Source organism: Lutra lutra, chromosome 4, assembly GCF_902655055.1.
Source record: "Lutra lutra chromosome 4, mLutLut1.2, whole genome shotgun sequence".
Lineage (NCBI taxonomy): Eukaryota > Metazoa > Chordata > Mammalia > Carnivora > Mustelidae > Lutra > Lutra lutra.
This window is the reverse complement of record NC_062281.1, coordinates 154,517,487-154,543,181: the sequence shown is the minus strand read 5'-3', so window position 1 is coordinate 154,543,181 and position 25,695 is coordinate 154,517,487. Positions and strand designations below refer to the sequence as shown.

Sequence of the window (25,695 nt, the reverse complement as noted above, 5' to 3'; positions counted from 1 at the left end):
ATTTAGAAAATGCTGGGATTGCAGGATCCTGTATCTGTGTGCAAACCCCACAAGGGGCCCACGGTGGGCTCCTGTTAATAAGGGACCAGCAATTGTCCCCTCCACTGGGCACAGAGTGGGCTCATGCTGAATTAACTGACCCGTCTCAGTTTGGGGCTTCCTTAGAAGAAGGAAACAACCAGTCTTTTTTTTTTTTTTTTTTTTAACTTTATTAATTCTGGAGAGAATGCAGAAAGGTGAAAAGCCAAAAATTATTCAAAACACTTGAAAAAAGCAGCCCCAATCCATGACAAGCTGGAGAGGAAAGCCTTCATCTGCTCACTGGAACAAAGCAGACACTCGGGATTTTTATAACAACTGAGAAACATTCTCCCTGGTCATCGGGTCTGAGAAAAAGATGGTGTCTTCTGGGCAGGTACCTAAGCAAGGTGGAACAGGGAGAGAGAGGAGGAGCAGAGACAAAAACAGGACAGAATAAGAGAGGGGGAGGGGGAAGGAAAAAGAAAAGAGATAGAGAGAGGGAGAGGAGGAGAGAAAAGGGACCAGGAAAAGAGAAAGTTGTTTGTCATTTAAAAAAGTATTGAATAAGGGGAGGTCAGTCAATGCTCTTTCTGAACCTTTCAGCAAAATAATTGTCCCTGAGCAGTGCTAAGACCAGGAGGGCAGGGGCATAAGGAGAAGAGGTCTGTAATGGGTTGGATTTTGTCTCCCCAAAAGATATGTTCAAGGTCTAACTCCCAATACCTGTGAATGTGACCTGATGTGGAAAGAGAGCTTCTCAGGTAGAATCAAGTTAAAGGTGCGCATGCTAGATCGGGGTGCAACTTCTAAGGAGAGAGAAGTTTAGACACACACACACACACACACACACACACACACACACACACACACCCAGAGAGGAGAGTACCATGAGACATGGAGGCAGAGACTGGAAGGATGGTACTACAAGCCGAGGAATGCCAAGCATTGCCAGAAAACACCAGAGCTGGGACAAGCAAAGAACGAACCTGCTCTGGAGCCTTTGGATAGAAAACATGGCCCTGCCAATGCCTTGATTTCAAACTTCCAGGCTCCAGAACTGGGAGAAGATCAGCTTTGGTTATGTCAAGGCACTCACTCTGTGGTCATCTGTTATGGTGGCCCTAGGAAACCAATGTAGGGTCCCTAGGAAAATAAAGCATCCAGAGCTTCCTGTCATGGTGGAATGGTGTCTGCTCCAAGTTCTCATGTGGATGACCTCAGAACACAACTGTATTCTGAGAGAAGTTCTTTAAAGAAGGGATTAAGTAAAAATGAAATGATTAGGGTGAGGTCTAATCCACTTTAGGAGAGGATATTGGGACACAGGTGGCAGGAAGACCATGTGGAGACAGGAGGAGAAAATGAGCCATCAAGACAGGGAGAGGAGCCTCCCGAGATGAACCCTGCTGATACCCGGATTTTGGACTTTTAGTCTCTAGAACTGTGAGAAAATGAAGTTCTGTTGTTTAAGTCACCCAGCCTTGTGATGGTAGCTCGAGCAAACTAGTAGAGCTCCGCCAGCATTCCTCCAGCATTCCTCAGCGCCACTGGGCGGGAGGGCGACTGGAGCCTCTCCTGTCTGCTTTCTTGGGTCTGGCTTCCAGGACGGCCATGGCCGCCTCAGGCCCAGATGGAGGAGTCAGCACACAATGCTGTGGGCTCTGCCCGGTACTTGCCCAGCCCTGAGGGAGCACAGAATCCCTGTCTAGCCCCCATGTCAGCAGCCCAAGGTGCACCCCTGAACAGTCTGCTCCCCCAGGACACTCTCCTGCCCATTTCCCTACAGGCCTTGGCCTGAACCCTTTCTCCCATGACCTGGAGCTTCCCACACACGGCTTTGGACACCTTTCCTGCCAACCCTCCACCAGCCGTTGGCATGAAGTGACAAGATACTAACGGTGACTGACTGGGGTTTCCACACCTGGGTGAATGAGCCTTTGGTTTCAATTTTGTCCCTAACCCTTCATTTTCTGTCAGGTCCGGGAATTCACCTTTCAGAGCTGCCGGCTGTTGAGTGGACTCAAATACCTGAGGAGAATGTCAGAGCGGAAGCGTCCAGCCTCCTTGTGTGTTTTTATTTTTGTTTTGAACAGATGAGGAAACCAAGGCCCAGAGTTGGGGAGGAACTTGCCCTAGGTCACACAGCTATTTGAGGGTGAGCTGAATCCAGAACACCAGGCTCCCGAGGCCAGCCAAGGCCAAAGCATGCTCAACACAAGGAGCCCAAGAATTCTTAGATAATACAATTAGGTCACTGTTTTTTTTCCCTGCCTCACACTCATAGTGAGATTTGGGGTGGGCTGCAGAGGTTGTGTGTGTTTTGTTTTTTTTTTTTAATTTTCCCAATTTTAAAAGCACTCAGCATCTTATTTATTACAGCAAAATCCAGTTCATGTCACTGTTAATAAAACTGTGATTTAACAAAGGGCTTTTATTACAAAAATAAATTCCAGTAATAACTGCTCAACCAGACACTTTGCAATTAAAAATAAAACTGTGCAGTAAAGAGAAATGCAATTCACAATAAACTAAGTCGTTCCCTCTCTCTGCCCTCCACCCGCCTGGCTTCCACAATAGTGCTTCTCAACTGCAAACCATTTTCTGGCATTAGGCTGTTTAGTACTGCTCTGTTCTCCAAATAATGAAACAATTTCATATTTTTAGCTTGGGGCTGATTCCCGAACAGATAGTCACACTTCGTCTCAGTCAATAACCAGCTCTAAGGAACCAGGAGCCAGCGACACCTGCCCTGCCAGCCCAGCGAAGCCAGTAACACACCCCACCCCCCTCCCTGCCCACGGGGCCGCTTGAGTGTGTCCCTTTGCTTAAAGCAATCCCAAATTTTGATCTCATCACTGTTTAAGATGAAAGCACGGAGTGTAGGAAACCCAACGTAGGAGTCAGCTAGGGCTGCAGTAACAAAATACCACAGACTGGGGGCTTAAACAACAGATATCTATTCTCTCGCCGTCCCAGAAACTGAAGTCCAAGAGCAGGGTGCAAACGGGGTCAAGTTCTGCTGAGCTCACTCTTCCTGGCGTGCAGAGGACCCCTTCTCGCTCTGTCCTGGAGGGGCACAGAGAGAGAGGAAGCAAGACCTTGGCTGTTGCTTCTCATAAGGGCGCTGATCCCATCATGGGCCCCACCCTATGGCCTCATCAGAAACCTAATTACATCCCAAAGTCCCTGTCTCCAAATTCCATCACACTGGGGGTTAGAGCTCCAACATATGAAGAGGGGGGCCCCAGTCCATGGCCCCCACCTACTAAGACAGCTGACTGGTTGGTTTGCACAGTGCTTACGGGCAAATTTGCACCTGGAATCATATTAACGGGAATAGTTTTTCCCCTGGCATGTCTCCTGTGCAAAAAACCTTTTTGCCTCCAAGCAAATTCCCCTTTAGTCTGTTGGCAAGGACAATTGAGAAGGAGTGGACTCTGTCTGAATCCCAGGAGTTAAAAGCAAATGGAAGGGTTAATTGCTGTTCACAGTTCTGGAACTGCTTGGTTTAGCTGCAAAGGTTCTGATCCACTGGTAGTAGGAGACCCCAGGGAACTCCTATAATTCCCCCTTGATTATCGTTGCATTAATTCTTCACTCCTCTAACCTTTCTGTAGTTTATGGGTGAAACAGCTCTTAAAGAAGAGAACAAATTAGGCAAATGCTTTTGATCGTAAGAGCAGATGATACACACCCCACAGGCTCTCTTTTGTGGGGTTTTTCTATATATATTGACACAGCTAATCTTTGTTTCAGCAGCATGCATATAAATATTATCTATATCTATTATCTATATCTATATCTATATCTATGCATATAAAGATGACTGGCATATGGAACTGTTATGAGTCTTTTAAGAAAATCTCCAACTGAATCCGATGTTTCCGATGTGGCACCTGATCCGCAGTGGGTGTGGGATATTTATAGAACAGTAATAATGATATTTGAAAACACTGTAACGTCTAAAGCCTCTATTTCCCTGCAAATTTCATCTCGAAGGCTGCATTTTGCAGACATAAGCTCCTGCCAGCCATTCACGCTGATTGCAGGAATGCTGGGCATTGTTGAGATTCACAAAGTGGCTGTTTTGAGCATTATTGCCTGTGAACCCTTCAGAAGGAAAGTCACCTTCTCATGTGGATGGAAATGTTTGCAGGTAAGGACTTGCCAGCTGACTTGGCCTTCCAGTGCTGGTCTTTTGCCCTTCAGGAGAATTCCATTTTGGATGCATGAGCCCCTAAAAGCCACAGTAGGGCCTCAGGCTTCATATGACAGTTCATGAAATTGCAGAATCAAAGGATCTTATGATCCGACAATCTATGGGCTGGGAGGGCAACTAGCTCCCATTTTAACCAATTTCCCTCCACCTTTTAAACCAACGAGGGTGTCCACAATAGCCAAACTATGGAAAGAACCTAGATGTCTATCAACAGATGGATAAAGAAGATGTGGTATATATATACAATGGAATACTATGCAGCCATCAAAAGAAATGAAATCTTGCCATTTGTGACGATGTGGATGGAACTAGAGGGTATTATGCTTAACGAAATAAGTCAATCGGAGAAAGACAACTATCATATGATCTCCCTGATATGAGGAAGTGGAGATGCAATGGGGGGGCAATTAGGGGGGTAGGAGAAGAATAAATGAAACAAGATGGGATCAGGAGGGAGACAAACCAAAAGAGACTCTTAATGTCACAAAAAAAACTGAGGGGGGACCGGGTGAGGGGTGTAGGGAGAGGGTGGTGGGGTTATGGACATTGGGGAAGGTATGTGCTATGGTGAGTGCTGTGAAGTGTGTAAACCTGGCGATTCACAGACCTGTACCCCTGGGGCTAATAATACACTATATGTTAATAAAAAAAATTAAAAATTAAACAAAAAATAAACCAACAAGTGTATTGGTTTGGTGGCAGAGGTGGAACTGGTGCCTTTTTGTTCCTCTCCCAGTGCTCCCTCCATCACCCCTGGCTTGCTTCTATAGCTCGTGTCATAATGTGTGTCCTAGTGGATTCAGGCCTATCATTTAATTTAATATACGTTTACTAAAAAGCCCACTGCAAGAATAACTTCTACTTTTTAGTGTCTACTGTGTGCAGACCCTCTACCAGGCCCTTATTTGCATCCCCTCATTTCATTTTTTATCAGAAGTTTATGAGGCAGGCATTAACATCCCCATTTTACACATGGGAAAACTAAGGCTCAGAGAGGTTGTCCAAAGTCCCCCGACTAAGAAGTGGTCGAGTCAGTGTTGGAAGCTGGGTCTGTTTGGCCCTGTAGCCCCAATCTTGCCATCGGACTGGAGAGGAGGAGAAGGTAAAGTTGGAGATGTGGTCATTCCACGTAAGCAAGACACGTTCTTCTCTCTGGACAGACCGGAGGCCTGGGCTTTGCATATTCATGGCTGGGGGACCCAGAGGCAAATAGATAATGCCCTCTGCCTGAGAAGAACATTCCAGGTTTGTGGGAGACACAGGTATAAACAGAAGCAACAGCTTGTGTTCCAGGCTGGACAAAGAAGTGTTGGCAGGGGGTGTGGGAGATGGCAAGGAGTCAGCCAGCTAAGAAGGGGGCTGGGAGGGGAGGTAGGCCTTCAGGCAGGGGGCCTGCATGGAGAAGGCCCAGGAAGTAGGAAGGGTAGAGGGAGAGGACAGTGGTAGAGCGACTGACAGACACCAGATCACAGAGGGCCATGGATGTATTGCCAAATTTGGGGGTAGACCTCACCCAGGAAGCCTGAGGGTCATGGATGGGGAGGGAATCTGACTGGCTGGGGGCAGGGTGATAGTGACCATGGGAAGTGAGAGAAGGGAGTCTGTCAGGAAGCGAGATGGACAGATAGCCTGAAGGAAGGGAGAGCAGAATCAGGGGCGACTTCCAGGTACCAGAAGAAGGGGGATGGGAGGTGGTTGGCAGTTTAGAGAATGTGGAGGCTGAGATTCCCCTGAGAGAGAGCTCGAGCCAGGGGATGGGGGGAGTAGGCAGGGGGCTCCGGAGAGGAGCAAGGGGCTGAGCAGCTGGTGGACTGGAACAGGGAGAATGACAGAGGGGAATAGCCCAGCAGTGCTCAGCAGCCTGGGTAGGCACGGAGGAGTGGGACTGCGGGGTTGTCCTTGGGGTGGGTTTGCCAGCAGGGTGAGGGAAGGACTGGGGCCCAGGTATGTGGGCATGTTTCGTCCTGGCAAGGAGAGGGGGGGGCCAGGATGAACTCCCAGGGCACAAACCCCGCAGGATCTGAAGAAAGCCACAGGACAAGGTCACGTAAGTCTCCCCCGGGTGACTTGTGTCCGATCTTCCAGGAAGCTCCCCAGTCAACAGCGGCTGGACCCCAAAACAGCTATTCTAAGCACAGCGTTTGCTGCCCACCTTCCTGCCGGCGTGAGGCTGGCTGTGTTGCCAAGGCAGCGGGAGCAGCACATCTGAACAGCGTCTCCCTGGCAACTCCACTCAGGTCGCACACGCCCAGGGCAGCATGGGGAACAGAAGGAGCACTGGACCGGGAGTCTGGGGAGATCACCCACGGCTCTGCCATGGCCCTCCGTTACCCCATCTGGGAGCCAGATGGTCAGTCTGGTCCCTTCTGGCTCTTTGAAGCCATTAGTGCCAGCTCGGAAGGGGGAACCCGCGAGAGGAGGGGCAAGCGCCTTTAGGAGAAGCCCTTGCAGGGAAGTCGGCGTGCCCTGTCACAGACAAGCTAAGGAAACCCACGGGGAATTTCAGCCCATGTCCCTGGGCTTATGTGGGAGTCTACATACTGTTGGGGAGCTCAGCGGAAGATGAGTCTTGGGCGCCTGGCAGTCCCTCTTGGCTCATGGCGGCTTCGGACCTCAGGACAATCTCTTACATGCCACATGGGTGGCTGTTTCTTAAAGATAGTCACCATGAACACACCCAGTAAACAGGACACCCAGGTGCGGTGCTTCTGCACCTGTGAGCCTGGCGACAATGCTTGGAGGTGGGCATTACCATCCCCATTTTCCCGGCGAGGAGATCAAGGCTCCTGTTTGGTTAGGGAGCTTGTGCTGGTGGCTGGGCCGGAGTCTGCCTCCAGATCCGTCTGCCCCCAGATCCGTCTGCCCCCACATGGAGGCCCAGGGACCTCAGGAGACTCACCCACCTGTCCAGGCAGAAAGATGGCTGCTTTGGAGCCACGGCCATTTTGGGGGATGTGCCACATGCTAAAAAGTCACCCTGAGGGTCCAGGTGGCCACTCTCAAGGAACTTCCAGCGTGATCAGCAACCTTAGAGAAGGTTTAAGGAAACGGCCTTTATGGGATTTAGACCCATGGGAGAGATGAGCCCCCTAAGCAACCAGTGGCAAGGCCTGTCTGGAAGCCATTGAGAGACCAGCACCCCCCCGCCCCCCGCCCATCAATGCACCCCAGCAGCTTCCCACCGAGGCTGCACACATCTGCACTGCTGCTCTGGGGCTGACAACGGGAGATGACACGTCTACACCAGAGGGAGTGTGAGCCCGACGTGTCTAGGAGGAGAGGTGCTGGGGGCTCCTCCTCTCTTCCCGGGGGCCCCCCAGCCCCACAGCGCGTGGACTTCCATCTGTGTTGGCATTTTCTAATGCAGCCTGGCAGTGCTTGGGCTGCGGGGCAGGAGGATAAGGGTCTGGATGGAACGTTGGTTCATTTTTGTGGCAGGAGATGGATGAGATGTTTGAGGGTGATGGGATGCACTCTAGTTCACCACCTTCAGGAAAGGATCAAGCTGGTGGAAACAAATTCAGTCATTCCAATTTAGGAAAAGGCATCTTGAGGCCTTTCCCTTTCTTTTTGTATCACCCCTGGAGTCTCTCTCTCTTCTCTCTCTTTTTTTTTTTTTAAGATTTTATTTATTTATTTGACAGACAGAGATTACAAGTAGGCAGAGAGGCAGACAGAGAGAGAGGAGGAAGCAGGCTCCTCCTGAGCAGAGAGCCCAATGTGGGGTTTGATCCCAGGACCCTGGAATCATGACCTGAGCCAAAGGCAGAGGCTTTAACCCACTGAGCCACCCAGGCGCCCCTCTCTCTCTTCTTTTTTAAGATTATATTTTTAAGTAATCTCTATACCCAGCATGGGACTTGAACTTACAACCCTGAGGTCGAGTCGCACACTCTACTGACTGAGAAAGCCATGTGTCGCACTCCCGGAGTCTTAAATTTTAAATTACTTTTTCATTCAAAACACATTTATTTTTAAAGGACTGGCCCATTGTCATTTTAGAAACCTTACCCAGAGTTGAGTTTAAGGAGCTCATCGGGTACCTTTAACTACAACTTGGGCTTGCCAAAGACATAGTGCACTGCGTATATTTTGTTTTTAGAAGGATGGGTTTAATGTTCAGACTTCATCTGACTGTCATGCCCATTACAATTATGGATAATTATGCTGTCTTGCTGAGAAATCACAGCAAGATATGGGCTGTGCAGAAGAAGACAGACTGACACACAGGGTCTGCCTGATAGATTCAGACCTGAAATAGCCATGTTTAGGTTTTAGTAATGGCGCGGAACACGAAGAATTCTCTCATGCTGTGTGTGTGTGTTGCAGGGAGGTGGAGAACGAAAATTACTTCCAAAAACAAAAAGCCCTTTCCAACAGTGCAAATGGAGGTAATCAGTCATCTAAAAGGAGGTAAGAAACAGGGAAATAAATAAAGGACTAAAAAATTAGGATACTTTTAAGACTGAAAATGAGGTTTTGTTTGTAACATGCTCACAAAAAAAAAGGGGGGGGAAGCATCAATCTCTCCATAAAGGAGACAATTACCGGCATGTAATTACTGGTGTGACAAGCCTCTGTTTTCTCATTCCTCAATGCAGCAAATATTGATTAGGTATCTACCATGTACCAGATTCCAAAGATGCCAATTTAAAAAAATTAGAAATCCTTAAGTGTCAAATTCTCTTGCTATCCATGTTAACTGTAACACTGGATGATAAGACATTAAAAAAAACCCTTATAAACATTAGATTTGTAAATGTTAGTATACTCCTTTCTTTTCATGATTTAGATCCTGAAACAGATCCTCCAAAGGACAAATAGTTTTAAAATATAGTGGAGGAATTTGTCTTCTAGAATGAATCTGGGCATTTTGTATCCTGGTGCATTTCTGATTTGGGCCACAGACTCTTTGGAGCCAAGAGGGGGGCTGCATAGACAAATGGGGGCATGAGTGGGCCAGGGTGAGAGCCCAGAGGGCCAATGGAGAGGGCAGGCCTGGAAACCAAGGAAAACAGGGCAGAAAGAAGGAGAGGAGGCTAGTGGTGGGAATCGGGGCCACTGGCTAATATGAGAAACGCTCCTGTGTGGTTTACCTGTGGCTTCCAGAGCCTCAGTAGACAATGACTGACTTCCGTCTAAACCACGCTGGTGAAGCTTGACTCACAGTTCTGTCACTTCCTCGCTGTGTGACCTTGACCATGTTACTCAGTTTCCTGTGCCACAGTTTCTCATCTGTAGAATGAAGACCCCTCACACAGGCTTGTGGTGAGGACTGAATGAATTCATCCCTTTCAGTGCGTGGCACAGTGCTCTGTAAATGTTAGCTCTTATTATCAGGAGGAGTGATGAGGACATTTTCCCTCTTTTGACTACCCAATATCCAAATCTCCTCCTGTGTGGGTCCTAGGGGGAAGAAGGGCTTACTTTGCCCAGAGGAGACAAGAAGGTGGGCCTAGGGCAGATAAACACACAAGACTTCCTGGGGTTTTAATCCTGAGCGAGGGAGGTAGAGGTGCTGGCCCACACTTGGAGATGATTTGCAGAGCTGGTAGCCATGAGGAAGCATGGCTGGGTTGACATGCTGGGGCGGCTGGACTGTCCCCGTGGTAACTTAGTATAGTCCTGGCTGCCAACCTCCTTGGCTCCTGCCCCTTCTCTTGCAATAAATTCCTTTTCTGCTGCGTTAGCCAGAGGCTGTCCTGTGGTTTGCAATTGAGAACTCTTAGAGGAGCCATGCTCCACGGTGCTGTCAATACCACCTCCCGCTAGAGACCACAGGGAGGGAGCACAGCCCCCTGGACTTCCCGCAGACTAAGGAGAGAAGGCAGACCTCAAAGTCCATTGCTGAATCCAGAATGACTCCAGAATGGAACAGCAAGACCCCAGGGCAGATATCCCTCATAGGGAGAACTTGGTAGACTGCCCAGAAGGGCCAGAAGCATCACGATGAAGCCCCTAGGAGGGCAAGGCCAGGAGCGATGACACACCATACCTCTGAACTTGAAGATGGCAGGGGGCTGGGAGGCCGTGGAGGTAGGGGAGATGAGCAAACATTTACCAAGGGCCTAAACCATGGCTTTTGGGTCTCTAATCCTTTATTACTATTTTTCTGCCAACTGCTTCCTCACAGGGAGCGGGAGATTTTTCTGCAAGCGGGGCAGGGGTGTGTTTATCCGATTGTTGCAAATTACATGGTAAACACAGATCCCCCGGTTGAGGCAGTCACCGAGTCTCTTTGTTAGATTAATAAGATTACAACAATCTGGGCAGACTTTCAAGTGTTTATTTTCGAAACCTTACTTCAGGGGGTGGTAGTCACATAGTACCAGACCTGACTGGCTTCCTCCTATTTGGATAGAGAGTGTTTCTGTTCCAAGGGCTTATTTTCCCACATATGGAAGGGAAAAAAGATCATTCACCCTTGACTTCTACCAATGTATAATCAGTATCCTATAACCCATTTTGTGATCGACAAGTTAGTGTTTATTTTAACACCTATGTGGTGGTTGGCCTTGTCCTGCAGATTTTAAAGGGAATCCCTGTTACAGGGAATGATTTCCTGCAACTTGAAAGCCTTTCGGCAGACTGGCCTTCGGTCTGTAAACTGTATGCATTTCAGTAAAATTGACTCAAAGCAAAATTCTGTAACACAAACCCTATTTTCCTGTTGACTTGCTTTATGACATTATGGATGTCGCAGCTCCTTGGCAAAAACACACCACTCCTGCCACCCAGGGCCAGGAAGGAGGATTTGGGGACTCAGGGGGCACAGCTGGGCTGGTGGCTGGAGTGGTGGTCTTTGCTGCCCTTTGGTACTTCCCATCATGGTCTGCCCTTCAGACTCACGGCTCAGCACTATGGGCCACGGGCTGGGCCCTGAGAGCTGTGCAGGAATAAGAGGGACTGATTCTGATTTCTGCCTTCAAGGAGGTTTCAGCTCAGCTGGGACCAGAACCCTTTGTACCATCCCAGCACACAAGCACGGAAAACCTTCATCCCAGGTCAGGGTTGTCTGTCTTGCCTCTGGTCCTGCCACAATTTCCCTAGGTCCACCCTGCCTCACTCCACTCTCCCCGCTAACCCACAGCCCCAGACCCAGCTCCTTGGCCCCCACTGCAGATCCTCCACACCCTAAGAAGTCTCACACTTCCTCCACCAGCTTCATCCACCTGCTACGCCCTCCTTCCCCTTACCGTATCCTTCCAGACCCAAACACAGGGCCTGCGTTCTGGAACTCATCCCTAAGCCTTCTCACATTCTGCAGCACCCACCTGGTTCTAGACTTGACTGCCTCCCTGTCTGATTCTCCCATGAGGCTCTCTGGGAACATTTCAAATTCATCTTGATATCCCCACATGCTGGGCTTGCGATGTACCAAATACAGGGAATTTTTAGTCAATGTTAAATGAATAACTAGATGAATGAATGAAAAAAATGATGACTATGCTGGTAGAGATACCAGTAATAATTAGCTTTATTTAAAGGCTTTTCAGTTTATAGGAGTTTCCTACTCATCAATTTATATAATCCTCATAGCAAGTTAGAAAGGTGGTTACTCTTGCCTGAATTTCACAAAGAGGTTAAATTATTATGACAATAATAAGAGCTTGAATGTCCAAGGACTGACTGTGTGTCAGGTAGGCAGTCATCTTTTACCATTGGGGAAACTGAGTCTCAGAAGCTTGTCTAAAGCCAGAGCCAAGATTGAAGCCCACATCTTGGGACTCCAAAACCTTTGTCGAGTCCCCGACACCATGATGGCAGACAGGGTGGCAGAGCCAATCCCGCACAGATAAAGGGTGCCTGAGCTAAATCTTAAAGGACTGAAGTGAAGATCAGTGAGGGTTGGACAGCCTGGTCAGTGGGACTCACCTAGGCAAAGGAGGGAGCTGGAAGTCAGCAGACCAGACTTGGGGCCTGGCCCCAGGAACAGTGTGTGAGCAGGAAGCGATCAATGTCAGGGGCACACGGGGTGGGGTGGTGTGGGATCATCTCACCACAGGCCTCAGATGCTCTGGGTAAGCTGCTCAGACTTCATCCCATAGTGGTGTGTGTGTGTGTGTGTGTGTGTGTGCGTGCGTGTATAGAGGGGGCAAGGATGAACACTGCAGGAGCTTTTGAAGTATTCTTACATGTTAGTAGGGGAAGGAGCTGAGAGCAGCAAGATCAGTTACAAGCTATGACAATAGTTCGGTCAAGTTATAAGGTGACTTAACATGAAGTAGAAATATTAAAGGGGAAACAAATACAGGACATATTGAGAATATTTCCCATACCTCTCCCGTTCTCTGTTCTTAGGCCAAGGGAATTTCTCCAATGAAAAACTTCCCCACACTCTCCTGGTTCAGGCCCCTGTGCCTTTGTATGTACTGTTGGCACTGCCTCAGGTGCTCTCTCCCCTACACGCCCCTACCCACCTGGAGAATACCTATTTATTCTTCAAAATATTTCATAGATGTAACTCTTCCAAAATCTTTCCTCACTACAGGCATGATGGAGCTAATGACCCCCCTTTGTAGGATGTACATACTTCTGCGGGGACATCGGTGTGAGTGGAGTTGTTTCTACATCTGCTTCCCCTGAGAGACAGTGAATCCTGCAATGGTTGTAACCGGTTTCCGGTTTGGGTTCCTGTGCTTCCGGTAATGCCTGACCCACGCTAAGCACGATGTTGAATGAATGAATGCATGTGGGCATAAAGGAGGAAATGAATGAGTGATGCTATTATTTCCCTCCCTCTTTTCCAGCCATTCCTGATGTCTGATAGAAGAAAGCTAACTTGTCATTCTCTCTCAGATGAGGTGTTTTATCTTGAAAAATGCCTCGAACTTAAGCTTTGTTTTTGTGAAATTAGTGAGTGTCTCATTTGGCATCCAACACTAGCAAAAAAGGCCTGGGTGGAAAAGAAAGGGAAGAAGAGGAGAGAGGGGAAGCATGGTGGGCCATTGGCTAACAGGTGCTGTTTGATAAAGAAAAACAAAACACCCAAGGGGAGGTGAGCCTTTGTTATAAGTGACCTTTGAGGAACTTTTTCCTCCCAAGAGGAGCCAATAGGAAAAGACTTTGAAAACCGTAAGGAACACTAGCAAAAAGATATATTATTACCTGACTGGATGGTAAAATATTGCCTTGCCAAGTAAGAGCTAGCTTTCCATGTTTCTATCCTTCGAAAAGGATGATTTTTAATATTAAATGTACTCCTTTCACTAAGACACACCTTAATTATGAGGAAAACGTTTCCAAAACATAAACTTGAATCTGTTGATAAGCACACAACTTCACAGAAAAGTAGGAAGTAAAGGAGACCAGCAGCTTAACCTGCGCCGGGAAGCCATCTGTGACTTTGGAACAAGCACCTTTACTAACTGGAGGGGGCACGCCATTGTGAAATGCTAAATTAAATACCACTAAACATTATTATGGCTTCACAAAGTAGTTACAGGCTTCAGTAAGCGCACTTTTATCACAAGGACACACAATCGAAAGCCAAATAGTTCAGTTTAATGTGCCAAAAATACGCTCACCCCATACATTGTTAGAAAGAGCAGTAGAAAAAGAAATCTGAAATTTGCTGCTAATCATTTGACGGCAGCCAACATCGCCTATCTTCCTTGGCAAGAGGGCCGTTTTTCTATGCTGTATTTTGCACACAGAAATCTGCATAGAGTGATTTGCATACCAAAAACACATTTGTAAAGGAAACTGTTTGCCTAAAAGCCAGGGAGAGATGGGGTTGCCTCTGTTGGCTTTTACACACACAACACCCCCAGGCTACTTGCTTTTCATTTCCCTATACGCAGCATTTCCACAAAGCGTTATGTACTTTATGATGCATTAAAAATTAAAGCAAAAAATCTTGTATATATCCAAGAACAACCTTAAGAACAATAACCACACAGGCTACATTTCTCTAGGCTAACAGATTTCAATGTTGACTAAGGAGAGGGTAGTCACAACTAATAATAATATGGTGAGCTTTTATTTTATATCAGGCGTTCTGCATAAATTATTGCAAATTCTCACAGTCTTCAAGATAGGTGCTGTGGTTCCCCATCTCACCCAGGAGGACACTGAGGCTCGGGGAGCTGGAGGTAAGGTAACTTGCCAAAGCCACAAGAGCCAGCACCGGTGAAGCCAGCTTTGGGAGCCTATCTCCTCACTCAGCCCTTTCCTGCCACACCCCTGCTGCCTCTCGTTCCCCAGTTTTGCTGCATACCGTTGTCTCATTTCCAAGGGCTGAGTCTACCAGTCTGGGGTGGGGGGCAGGGAGTCATGCTGGGAGAGGTGCACCCCTTTGGTTTCCTGGCATTTTTTCTGACCAGCGCTTGGAAGCAGGACAGCCCGTCTCAAGGCCCAGGGAAGGTGCCCAGTAAAGCAGCTCAGTGATGGACACGGGGTGAATGGGCAATGGCCTGCGATTCAGAGGGTGTTGGGGCAGCGAGGGAGGCGGCTTGGTCCCCGCACAAAGAAGGTACATGGTAGTTGAGAGGCACTGGAACCCTCCCGCTCGGTGCCCATGCACTATCGCCCATTTGGTGCCAGCCCAGCTGTATTCTTGGAAACACAGAATGGTTTTGTGTGCGCTTAATTACAATGCTACTTACAGAGAATTGATCAGCAGCGAGTCAGATGCTTGATGCATTTCTTAAGGAAAAAAATTGGTGGTGGCACTTTGGAATTTGTTCGTCTGATGAATCTTTCGGATTCTTCCAGGATACAGCCTTCAAAAGAAATCGGCCATTTCTGGAAAGTCAAGAGGGGGAAAAGGGCAGGATGAAAAGACTGAGGATGCCTGCAAAACAGGATTATAAACTTTTGCTGTCTTTTCAGATGTTTCTTTATGTGTGTTTTCTTTTTTTTTTTTAAAGATTTTATTTATTTATTTGACAGAGAGAGATCACAAGTAGACGGAGAGGCAGGCAGAGAGAGAGAGAGAGAGGGAAGCAGGCTTCCTGCTGAGCAGAGAGCCCGATGTGGGACTCGATCCCAGGACCCTGAGATCATGACCTGAGCCGAAGGCAGTGGCTTAACCCACTGAGCCACCCAGGCGCCCTATGTGTGTTTTCTTACCTACTTTCTCTTTTTCAGGGGACAGCAAAATTTATCCCTAATCATCTCTCATTATTTGTGGATTGCCATTGTCCAAAGATTCCTGGCTTTGAGACTTCATTATGATTTAGTCACTGTTAGAAAGCAGTTTTTCTGACACGTTCAGTAATAAATCTCTTTTGATCTGATCTATAGTAACTCTGCCTCATAGCAAGTTCCGGGCTAAAGCAAGTAAAGTGACAGCAAACTGCTGTGGGGGCAGATAGTCCTGGTTTGAATCCTGGTTTTGTCACTATGGTTTTTACCTCACTTAATCCCTCTGAGCCTCTGTTTCCTCATCTGTGAAACCGGGGAGGCTATAAGGGCAGGGCCTTCTTGGCCAACAGCTAGTCCACTCTCCTTCCTTGCTGACAGCAGCAGCAACGACGATCCCACGTTTATTTGGCTCCAAGTGGACCTAATCCCAGCAGATGCATTGCACCGACCTAAGTCCCCTGCTGTTGCTGGTGAGCCATTTATGGAGGCCACAGGAAAGCAAGTGACCTAATTCTGGCCAATGAGACCAGAGGGGAAATCTCGCAGAAGTTTCTGAGGAAGATTTTCCTCTCTGATAAGAGAGACAAATGAAGAGGAAAGCCCCCTGCCTTTGCCCTTCTTGCTTCCTGGTCTGGATGCTGTTGCCAATACATGACATTTGGTGCTAAGGCAGCCGTGTCTTCAAAATAAGGGGGAGCATCACCGACATATTAAAGATGGCAGAGTCGAAGGACTGGAAGAGCTTAGGTCCTTGGAGTAACTATTGAACCATCTTGGTTGAATCAAGATCTATTGAACCAAACTTGGTTTACCTATCTCCAGATTTCTCCTTAACAATAAACGTCTTTTTTTAAAAAAATATTTTATTTATTTGACAGAGATCACAAGTAGGCAGAGAGGCAAGCAGAGAGAGAGGAGGAAGCAGGGTCCCCGCTGAGCAGAGAGGCCGATGTGGGGCTCGATCCGAGGATCCTGGGATCATGACCTGAGCCAAAGGCAGAGGCTTTAACCCACTGAGCCACCCAGGCACCCCCAGTAAACGTCTTTTATTGTTTAACCTGTTGTGTGTTGGGTTTTGTGTTGCTGGCAGCGGGCAAAACAAAATCCTAACTTACACAAATACCAACCTCACAAAATGGTTATAAATACAGGATATGTTGGATGTAATATAGTTAGTATAATACCTGAGCCAGTGAATTGTTGCTATAATTATTCGTAACAACAGTTAGTAGACACAGGTGATGATCGAAGAGAACAGAAGTTTCCAAACACAACAGGTGAATCAAATGAATGGTACTGATTCAGCACAACAAAAAAGCTTTATATTTTTGATAAGGGTCGGGGGAGACATTGAAGTCTAAGACAAAGACTGCAGCGACAAATCCTCGTGTCTGGGAGTGAGATGTAACTACGGGCCTGAGCGCGGACGTTAATGGAGATGAAAGGACTGGGGCTCTTTGCCAGGTTTCCGTCCACCCTCTTACATACGGACAATCGCCCTGTCAGCAGCTCTGATTCATGTCTGAAGACTAACAATTACGCGTATGTGAATTACCAGCCTTGCGAAGGAGCAGAACGCTTTCAACCCACAAAATCTCTTTCCAGAATACCAAATTTTACTAGCATTTTCCAAAACATGTTTTATGTCTTTGTGGCAGGAGAGATAGATATACTGACATATATTAAACATAAAATAACTTAGAAGTGTCGTTTCCCTAGATATAGCCTGCCATTTCTGAGCGTTGTCATAACTCACAGGACAACATATAGTTTACACATGAAATCACTAGTTTTTGAAACAACCTAATAGAACACAAAGGATAAACTAGGATAAACTAAGATAACATGCGAAAGTACCTAGCATAATAGAGGTGATATCATAGACACTGAGTAAGTAATTTTAAAGTAAGCCAGATTTCCCCCTACACTCTGCTTTAGCAAAGAAGCAAATGACAAGATATCAGTCAGTGAGGATTAAACACACACATACTCACATCCATATTCACTTATGTATAGGGTCAGTGTACATCCGTCCAAAAGCCTTATATTCTATGGCAAGACAATAACATTTTCATAACTGATAGACACAAAGCTTTCCGAATCTCTGAATTATTCATCATATTTGGCAGAGTATAAAAAAGAAGTACTCAGGCATATAGACAAAAGTTCATCAAGAGCTGAAGACCAAAAAGGATTTCTGGTTATCTTGCAGTTAATTAAATAAAACCACCAATTCTTGAACATTTTGGTTAACTGAGATTTTCTTGTACCTTATACACACATCTGCTTTTCTCAAAAGCCATCTGCTCCTCTTTCTTTCTTACAATAAAGGGCAAAACTGTTGGCAGCTCAACTCACGTTGTGAGGCGATTCTCCAAAATGAATGATCTCTGTGTCACTAAGAGACGAAGAAACCATTCATTCCTTAGAGGCTATTTCCAGCCTTTAGGATGACATACTAGATTTTTCCTTACTCACTTATATGGAATTTAACATGACAATGACACCAGCTAGCGGCTTACTTTTGCAGCTGTAGTCTTTGTGGGTTTTGTTTTTGTTTTTTTTACCCTAGGTTTCTTATTGTTTGACTTGAAGAGTAATTGGACATAGAACATCGTCTTAGTTTCAGGTGTACAACATAACGATTCGATATTTGCGTACACTGAAACAATCACCACAGTAAGTCTAGTTACCATCCTTGCAGTGGTAGTCTTAACTTGATTGAGAAAGACAGAAGTAAGGTCTGTATCTTGAAGGAAAAGATATCTGAGGTGTATGTAATAGACTCAAGACATTTTTTTTTATAACAGCTTTATCGAGATATAATTCACATACCACGAAATTCATCTTTTTAAAGTGTATTCACAAAATTGAGTGTATTCACAAAATTGAGCAACCATCACCACTAATTACACAACACTTTCATCATATCAAAAAGAAACTACCCACTACACATTAGAGATCACTCCCCATTCCTCCCTCCCAACCCTCCAACCCCACACCAGCCTCTGGCAACCACTAAGCTACTCTCTACAGGTTTGCCTATTCTGGACATTTCATAGAAATGAAATCACACAATATTTGGCTGTGTCTGTCCCTTAGCATATGATTTCAAGTTTCATCACGTTGTAGCATGTATGTTATTTTGTCGAATAGAGTTGTATTCCTTTTTATGGTGAAAATATTCCATTGTATGGATATGTAATATTTTTAATCTATTCATCAGTTGATGGACAGTTGGGTTGTTTCCACTTTGGGACTATTGCGAATAAAGTATCTCATATCTTAATCAAGGTGAAATTAATTTAGCACACAATTAATCATCTTTAAGTGTATAATTGTCATTCAGTGCATTCAAAAGGTTGTTCAAGGGACGCCTGGGTAATTCAGTGGGTTAAGCCTCTGCCTTCGGCTCAGGTCATGATCTCAGGGTCCTCGGATCGAGCCCCACATCTGGGCTCTCTGCTCAGCAGGGAGCCTGCTTCCCCCCTCTCTCTCTGCCTCCCTCTCTGCCTACTTGTGATCTCTCTCTCTCTGTGTATCAAATAAATAAATAAAATGTTTAAAAAAAAAAAGGTCGTTCAATGACCACCTCTCCCTGCTTTCAAAACTTTTTATCACCCCAGAAAAATACTCCATATCCAGTAAGTAATCACTTCCCATTCCCTTCACCCTAGCCCCTGGTAACCAGTCATCTGCTTTCTATCTCTACGGATTTGCCTATTTTGATGTATTATAGAAATCATACAATATGTGACCTTTTGTGTCTGACTTTGTTCAGTTAGCATAAAGTCTTTGAAGTGTGTCCATGCTGTAGCATGTATCAGTACTTTGTTCTTTTTTATGATCAAGTAATATTCCATTCTATGGATAGACCACAATTTATCCATCAACAGACATTTGGGTTGTTTCCACCTTCTGACTTCTCATGATATTTTAACAGCCCCCATTGTCATCATCCTAGTCCAGGCTTCCCTAAATTCTCTTACTGGATTACAGCAACATTTTAACTGATCTCCTCTCCCCCTACTCCATTTGTTTCCTGAAAGTCATTCCAGCAACCTGAAAGTCATTCCATGCTGAAGGTCAGCATTCCATGCTGAAGGTCACTCCATGCCCTTCATGGGTTTTCCAATGGCTGTATGAACGATCTAAGGAGCCCAGATTTTTAAACATGAACTACAAAGTAGGAGTCACCCCCTTCCTGTTTACCTTTCCTACTTCATTTCATACCCCTCCCCCTAGAACTGGAAGGCTCCATTCAAAATAAACTTCTCAGTTCCTCAAAACCATCATCCTTTCTCTTTCTTCAGGGCAGGTGCACATGTTGTGCCCACTGCCATATACTGTCTCTTTGCTAGTCTAATTCCTACTTATTCTCTAGGTCTCATCTCAAATAACAGATGTGCAATCTTACATATGCCCTGTACTTCTTCGCAGCACTTTGCAGAACTGTAAATTATTTTTCGTACTAGACTGTGAGTTCCATAAGGGCAGGAACCATGTATTATGCTCATCACAAAAACCCTTCTGCCTAGCCCAACATAGGCATATGATAGATGATGATTAATAGTAGTTATAGACTGGGCATGGGCAGAATTACCAAATTGCCCCTAAAATTTTAGATACTCTATTACTGAAGGTCTTAAAATACATGGACACAAATACACACAAATCTTAGTTATAATTACATTGTTAGAACTCTCCCTACTTATCCACTCACTCAAATACAGTTTTCAGAAAAGACAAGACAGTGGTGCCTGGGGCGGGGAGCTCATCAGCTGAGCATCTGACTCTTGACTTTGGCTCAGGTCATGATCTCGGGGTTGTGAGATCCCTCACAACCCCTCAGTCGGGCTCCACACTCAGTGCAGAGTCTGCTTGTCTCTCTCCCTCTGCTCCTCCCCCTCCTCATGCTCTCTCTCTCTCTCTTTAAAGAATACATTTTAAAAAATTCTTAAAAAAAAAAAAAGAAAAAGCAAGATGAAGCCTTTTAAATAATATTAAAATTTAAATTCCCTTTCAGGGATGCCCAGGTGGCTCAGTCAGTTAACCGTTCCACTCTTCATCTTAGGTCAGGTCTTAATCTCTGAGTTGTGAGCTTAAGCCCTGCGTTGGGCTCCACACTGGGTATGGTACCTACTTTAAATAAATAAATGAAGAGACAGATAGATAATAAATTTCCTTTCAAACTGTTCTTTGTTCATGATTTTAAAAAAAATAATCTTTTTAAAAAAATATTTATTTGACAGAGAGAGAGATCACAAGTAGGCAGAGAGGCAGGCAGAGGGAGAGGGGGAAGCAGGCTCCCTTTCTGAGCAGAGAGCCTGATGCAGGGCTCAATCCCAGGACCCTAAGATCATGACCTGAGCAGAAGGCAGAGGCTTAACCCACTGAGCCACCCAGGACCCCCTAAAACAACGATCTTTCAGAGCTCATAGAACAAGCCTACTATAACTGAATGGCTGCCTATCAAAATGTGATCTTCTGACTTCAGAGATTATTCTTGCCTTTGAAAGGCTCAAAAGAAATACTTTCTAAAGACACACTTATACAGCAAGGAAAAATACTCGTAACATTAATACCTTGATTCTTCCTAATCTTTATCAGTGTGGTTTAACATGTAAATATGACTTTTGTTTTTCAAGATTTTACCTACTCTCTTTATTCACTTCTCAGAGAACAGATCAATGGATGAGATTACAGCTCCCGATCATGAAATTAATTTCATATACTTGAAAAAGCTACTTTGATCACCACCTGGGGGAAAAGATAAATAGCCTAAGCCAGCTTTTTTAGCTGCAGGAACTGAAGATTAGAGGAAAGAATTAGGAAATGTGATAAAATAAAGTCTTGAAACTGAAGTACCACGAGTTACAAGAAAAAAAAAAATTAACACACACTGTTTTTATGACCATCAGTCCTTTCAAGTTAGGACTGAGGCACTGACCTGATGTGGAAAATGACTTAAATATTAAATTAAATGTATTTAAGTATTTAGCAGTTTGATTACTTCTAAGCAATTATACCATAGGTTTTTCCACAACTGAACCATGTTACAAACTTTCCATTAGTGCAAAATTAGGAAATCTTTATAGTACAAATATAAATCCTTTTTTTACAAATAGAAATGTAAAAAAATATTTTTGAGGGTTTATAAAAGGCAATTTATGAAAAAGATAATTATTGGTTATGTCAAGGTGCTGAGCTTGAGTAGTGAAGAAAATGTGAACTCTGATTCAGACTGTATCACTTATTATATGATGTTGAGAAAGTTACCTAGCTCCTGAGTCCCAGTTTCTTTATATACAAAACGTACAACTTCAAGGATTGAGATTATGAGAAAATGCATATAAATTGTCTCACAATACCAAGGCACCTGGGTGGCTCAGCCATTGAGCATCTGATTCTTGGTTTTGGCTCAGGTCATGGTCTCAGGATCAGGGGGCTGAGCCCCTCATTAGGCTCAGCTCTCAGTGGGGAGTCTGCTTGAGATTCTCTCCCTTTCCCTCTGCAGCTTCCCACTTCCTACCTTCCCACCTCTGTTTGCGTGCATGCACATGCTCACTTGCCCTTTCTTAGGTCAATAAATGAATCTTAAAAAAAAAAAAGTCTCACAATACTAGACATATACTATGGCTTTTCTAATTCTAACAGATTTGCATAATTTCACAGAGCGGTAATTACAAAGTAAAACATTGAACAGAAGTTTAAGTTGTACCAAAGGAATAGTAACTAGGAAGAAAATCCCCAATGACTTTGAACGTAAAAGAGTCATTAAATTATTTAATTAAATTTTTACTTAGTAACCTTACTTAAATGTATTTGTTTATTAACCTTTATTAACCTTACTTGAATTAATTTTTATTCTTTATTGTTAGCTACTGTGGCCCCTATTTAGTCAGACATTTATAAACCAGCAACCAAAAAAAAGTGAATAGAAATCTAGGAACTGAAGAGGAAAACTGCTGACCCAAACTAAATAAATTTCCTTGACCATGTCCATGATAGTCAAAATCATGGCCAAAGAGTTCTCCTTAGATTATAATCCTGTAAGCATACGCAGTGTATACTGCAGAAATCATCAGGTGTTCTCAACAGAACAATCAAGAAATATCACAGAACAGAACAAGTGGTATCCTGAAACTCCACAAAGATTTTGCAGCAACCCCCTAAATTATAGTACAGATAGAAAGAACTTTACTTAATAAATTGTTGACCAAAGAAACTTCCTACAAACATTTTACAAGGCAACACTAGACAGAAATATATTTGTCTTAAAAATTTCCAAGAAAAATCCCACACAATTTAGTCCCTTGAAATTTATCATTCTCCTTCATTGAGAACTTCTCTTTTCAAAAACCTGGACACTAAGTGCCTACGGAAAGTCAGTGTCTTAATAATATATAGTATCCTTCCTTTGCATCCTCCCCCAAAACAAACAAAATAGGACTAAATATAAATTTGATTCTAGCTCATTCACAAGTTCTGATTTTTCCAAGTTCTTTATTTTCAGATCAAGACAATTCAAATATACTTACTTAAATTTAGACGTTTTTAAACTTTTGTTAACCCCTAAACAGTTTACTATTACATAGTTAAAACATCCATATATTTTAAATTTGCAGTCCTTAATACAAGTTAAGGCAATCATGTAACACTGTGGCAAATTGCAGCAAATATCACATTAAAGTTCATTTCTTACTTACATTCTACAAACATCTCTAATTCACAGTTTCACTAATTTTATAATTTCCCCAATGAGAGATGTAAAGGCTACAGAAAACTGTATGTGCTTTATAACTTCAGTAAATTTTATGAACCTCAACCATCATAAGGATCATGGAAACATGTACTAAATTAAATGAAGGCATTTGTGACATTAAAAGTGAGATTTTCCTCCCAAAGTCACCAAAACCACTCTTTAATATTCAACAAAAAATTGGAATTGCAGGGTTTCATGTGTGTGTTTTTAAATGTCAGGGTGGTATGATCTTCTTTGGATGTATGGCTGTTGAAAGCTGACTTGTACAAAAGAAATTTTTAGAGAACAGAGGCTTTTCTTTACATATTTATTCCCAGAGCCTGCCCTTCATCTCATTTTGGTTTTCCACATTGATCCAATTGTAGCGCTTCCTGGAGAGAGCTATGTTCTAATCAGCAACATCAGGAAGGGAATTGGACAAAGCAAAATGAGAAAATGCAGATCTTCTCATGTCACGTCTCTTTGAAAACAGTGAATACATTCTAAGTTACGAGGCAATAGAAGCCACCATTTATTTAACTTTTAATAGTTTTTTTTCCTGTGATGGACATGAACAGGAAACATGGAATGAGTCCTTCATCTATTCAATAGGTGCACGATTTCTATTGAGGTGAGTTGCAGAATTTGACTTTGTTCCCTGCCCCACGCGGTAGTGCTGACCTTCAAACCTCATTAGTAGGCTATTCAGTAAATCTCCACTGAATGGTGACTCAAAGGAGAAACAACCTAGAGACCCTAATTTACCTAACATTACTTCCCGTTAAGAATTTTCTCCTTAAAGTTGCCGGAAAGCTACCGAGTTAAAGCAGCCGTGCCGATTCCCCAAAGGTAACGGTTTGGACTCCTACTAATTGGAAAGGCTGCAGTTGGCAAAAAAAAGTAAGGAATCAGTCCTTTAACGAGAACTCTGGACTACATATCGTCACCTCTCCAAAGCCAGAAAACGAAACATGTGACACGCTAGCACTGCCTGGACACTTGGGCCCAGTGTGGCCGCAGGAGCTGCCAAATCCACGCCTACTCCTGCTGGTTCTGGGTTGGGGGCGCTTGGGCGGCCGGAGGGCGAGGCAGCTTGAAACAGACCTTGACCGAGTCATAGATGAACCACTGCAGCGCCGTCAGGGTGCCGATCATGATGATGCGGGCGAACAGGCCCTTCCAGACGCCCGTAAAGCCCAGTCTGCGCAGCACCTCGAAGGCCGTGCTGCCCTTCTCCTTGTTCAAAACGGACACGACGGAGTCGGCCGGGTGGGACACAAGGGCGCAGAAGATGCCGGCGATGTAGCCGGCCACAAAGGTGACGGCCAGCTGCTCGGCCTTGGTGCACTGGCGCTGGGGCTTGGGGACCACGTACTTGTAGAGGGCCTCCACCATGCGCTCGAAGCAGGTGAACTTCATCACGGTGTAGGGGATCTGCCGCAGCCACAGCGGCGCCACGCCCTTGTAGAAGGCCCACGGGCCCTCCTCGCCGTACATCCGCGGGGCGACGGCGCGCAGCGTGCGGTCGAAGCCGGGCTGCGTCTGCATGCGCACCTTCACCGCCTGGGTGGGGGCCAGCGCCACGTCGGCGAAGAACTCGGCGCTGGCCGACGCGGCCAGGTACAGGCTGGTTCTCCACTCGTATGCCCCCTCCGGGCCCAGCAGCTCGCTGTAGCGGATCTTAAAGACCTCGTAGAGCCCGAACTTGAACAGGCCCTGCAGGGAGTACCCCAGGAGGATCGGGGCCCAGCCTCGGGCCAGGCCGCGCAGCCCGTCGTCGCTCACCGTCGCACTGAAGCCGCTGAGGATGCCCTTGTACTTGCTGGGGTCAGCCTGCATGCGGCACTTGACCAGGTCCAGGGGCACGATGGCCGTGTGCGTCAGCCTGTAGCTCAGCATGCCGCCCAGGCCGCACAGCAGCAGGTACCTCGTGGAGCCGTACTCGTAGCTCTGCTCCTCCTCCTCCCCCGCCACGGCCGCCCCCCAGAGCCTACCCCGGAGCGGGCTGTGCTTCCCGCCTGCCGGCCTCGGTAACCGCCAGCGGCACGCATGACCGCGCCCGCTGTGGTCGCACACTTCGCTCCCCCGAGCTCTTCCCTCGCGGGGGCCGCGGAACAAGTGCATGTGCGTCGTGCGCTTCCCCCGCACGCCCGCGAGCCCAACGGTCGGATCAGTTGGTGGGTCGGTCGGGGTGGGCTACAGGTGTAGCCGGGGGCCGCCAGGCTTCTGCTCAAGCTCCGGGTGCGCCTGCGCAGGCCCCACCGGCGGGTGAGGTGGCTGCCCCAAGTCCCGCTCCCGGGGCAGTGGGGAATCGAGGAGTGTCCCCTTGCCCTTCACCACCAGGACCGTCCTCCATCCCTCCCTCACGCCTCCAGGGCCTCCCATCAGTCCTCCTTCACCTGAGGGGCAGTGGTCCCCTCACCTTGAGCGGTAGGTAAGGCTTTGCTCTGTCCAGCCCTGCTGCCTAGTCTTCTACTAAGATGCTAAAGAAATAAATCAACAGGTACAAACAGGAGTACACACAGGAATAGGCGAGCAGATAGATCAGGAGTTGGACAAAGGGACGAAGAGTCGCCATGCACTGCTGCCTTCCTGAGGGGCCTTTCTGGAGTCCACGCCTCAC

The 25,695-nt window shown here is 45.9% G+C and overlaps 1 protein-coding gene and 1 long non-coding RNA gene across 2 annotated transcripts; both read right to left on the bottom strand.

Moving 5' to 3' along the window:
- Nucleotides 1–225: 225 nt before the first annotated feature.
- LOC125098181 (uncharacterized) lies at nucleotides 226–25,695 on the bottom strand. Its single transcript, XR_007126751.1, has 3 exons — nucleotides 25,495–25,695; nucleotides 14,848–14,986; nucleotides 226–419 (listed from the first exon to the last, which is right to left on the bottom strand). It is a non-coding gene; the product is annotated as an uncharacterized LOC125098181 (long non-coding RNA).
- Nucleotides 22,821–25,181, bottom strand: LOC125098180 (phosphate carrier protein, mitochondrial-like). Its single transcript, XM_047726714.1, is given in 2 exon segments — nucleotides 22,821–25,078; nucleotides 25,081–25,181. Coding segments are annotated over 2 exon segments (1,011 nt in total). The 5' UTR covers nucleotides 25,124–25,181; the 3' UTR covers nucleotides 22,821–24,110.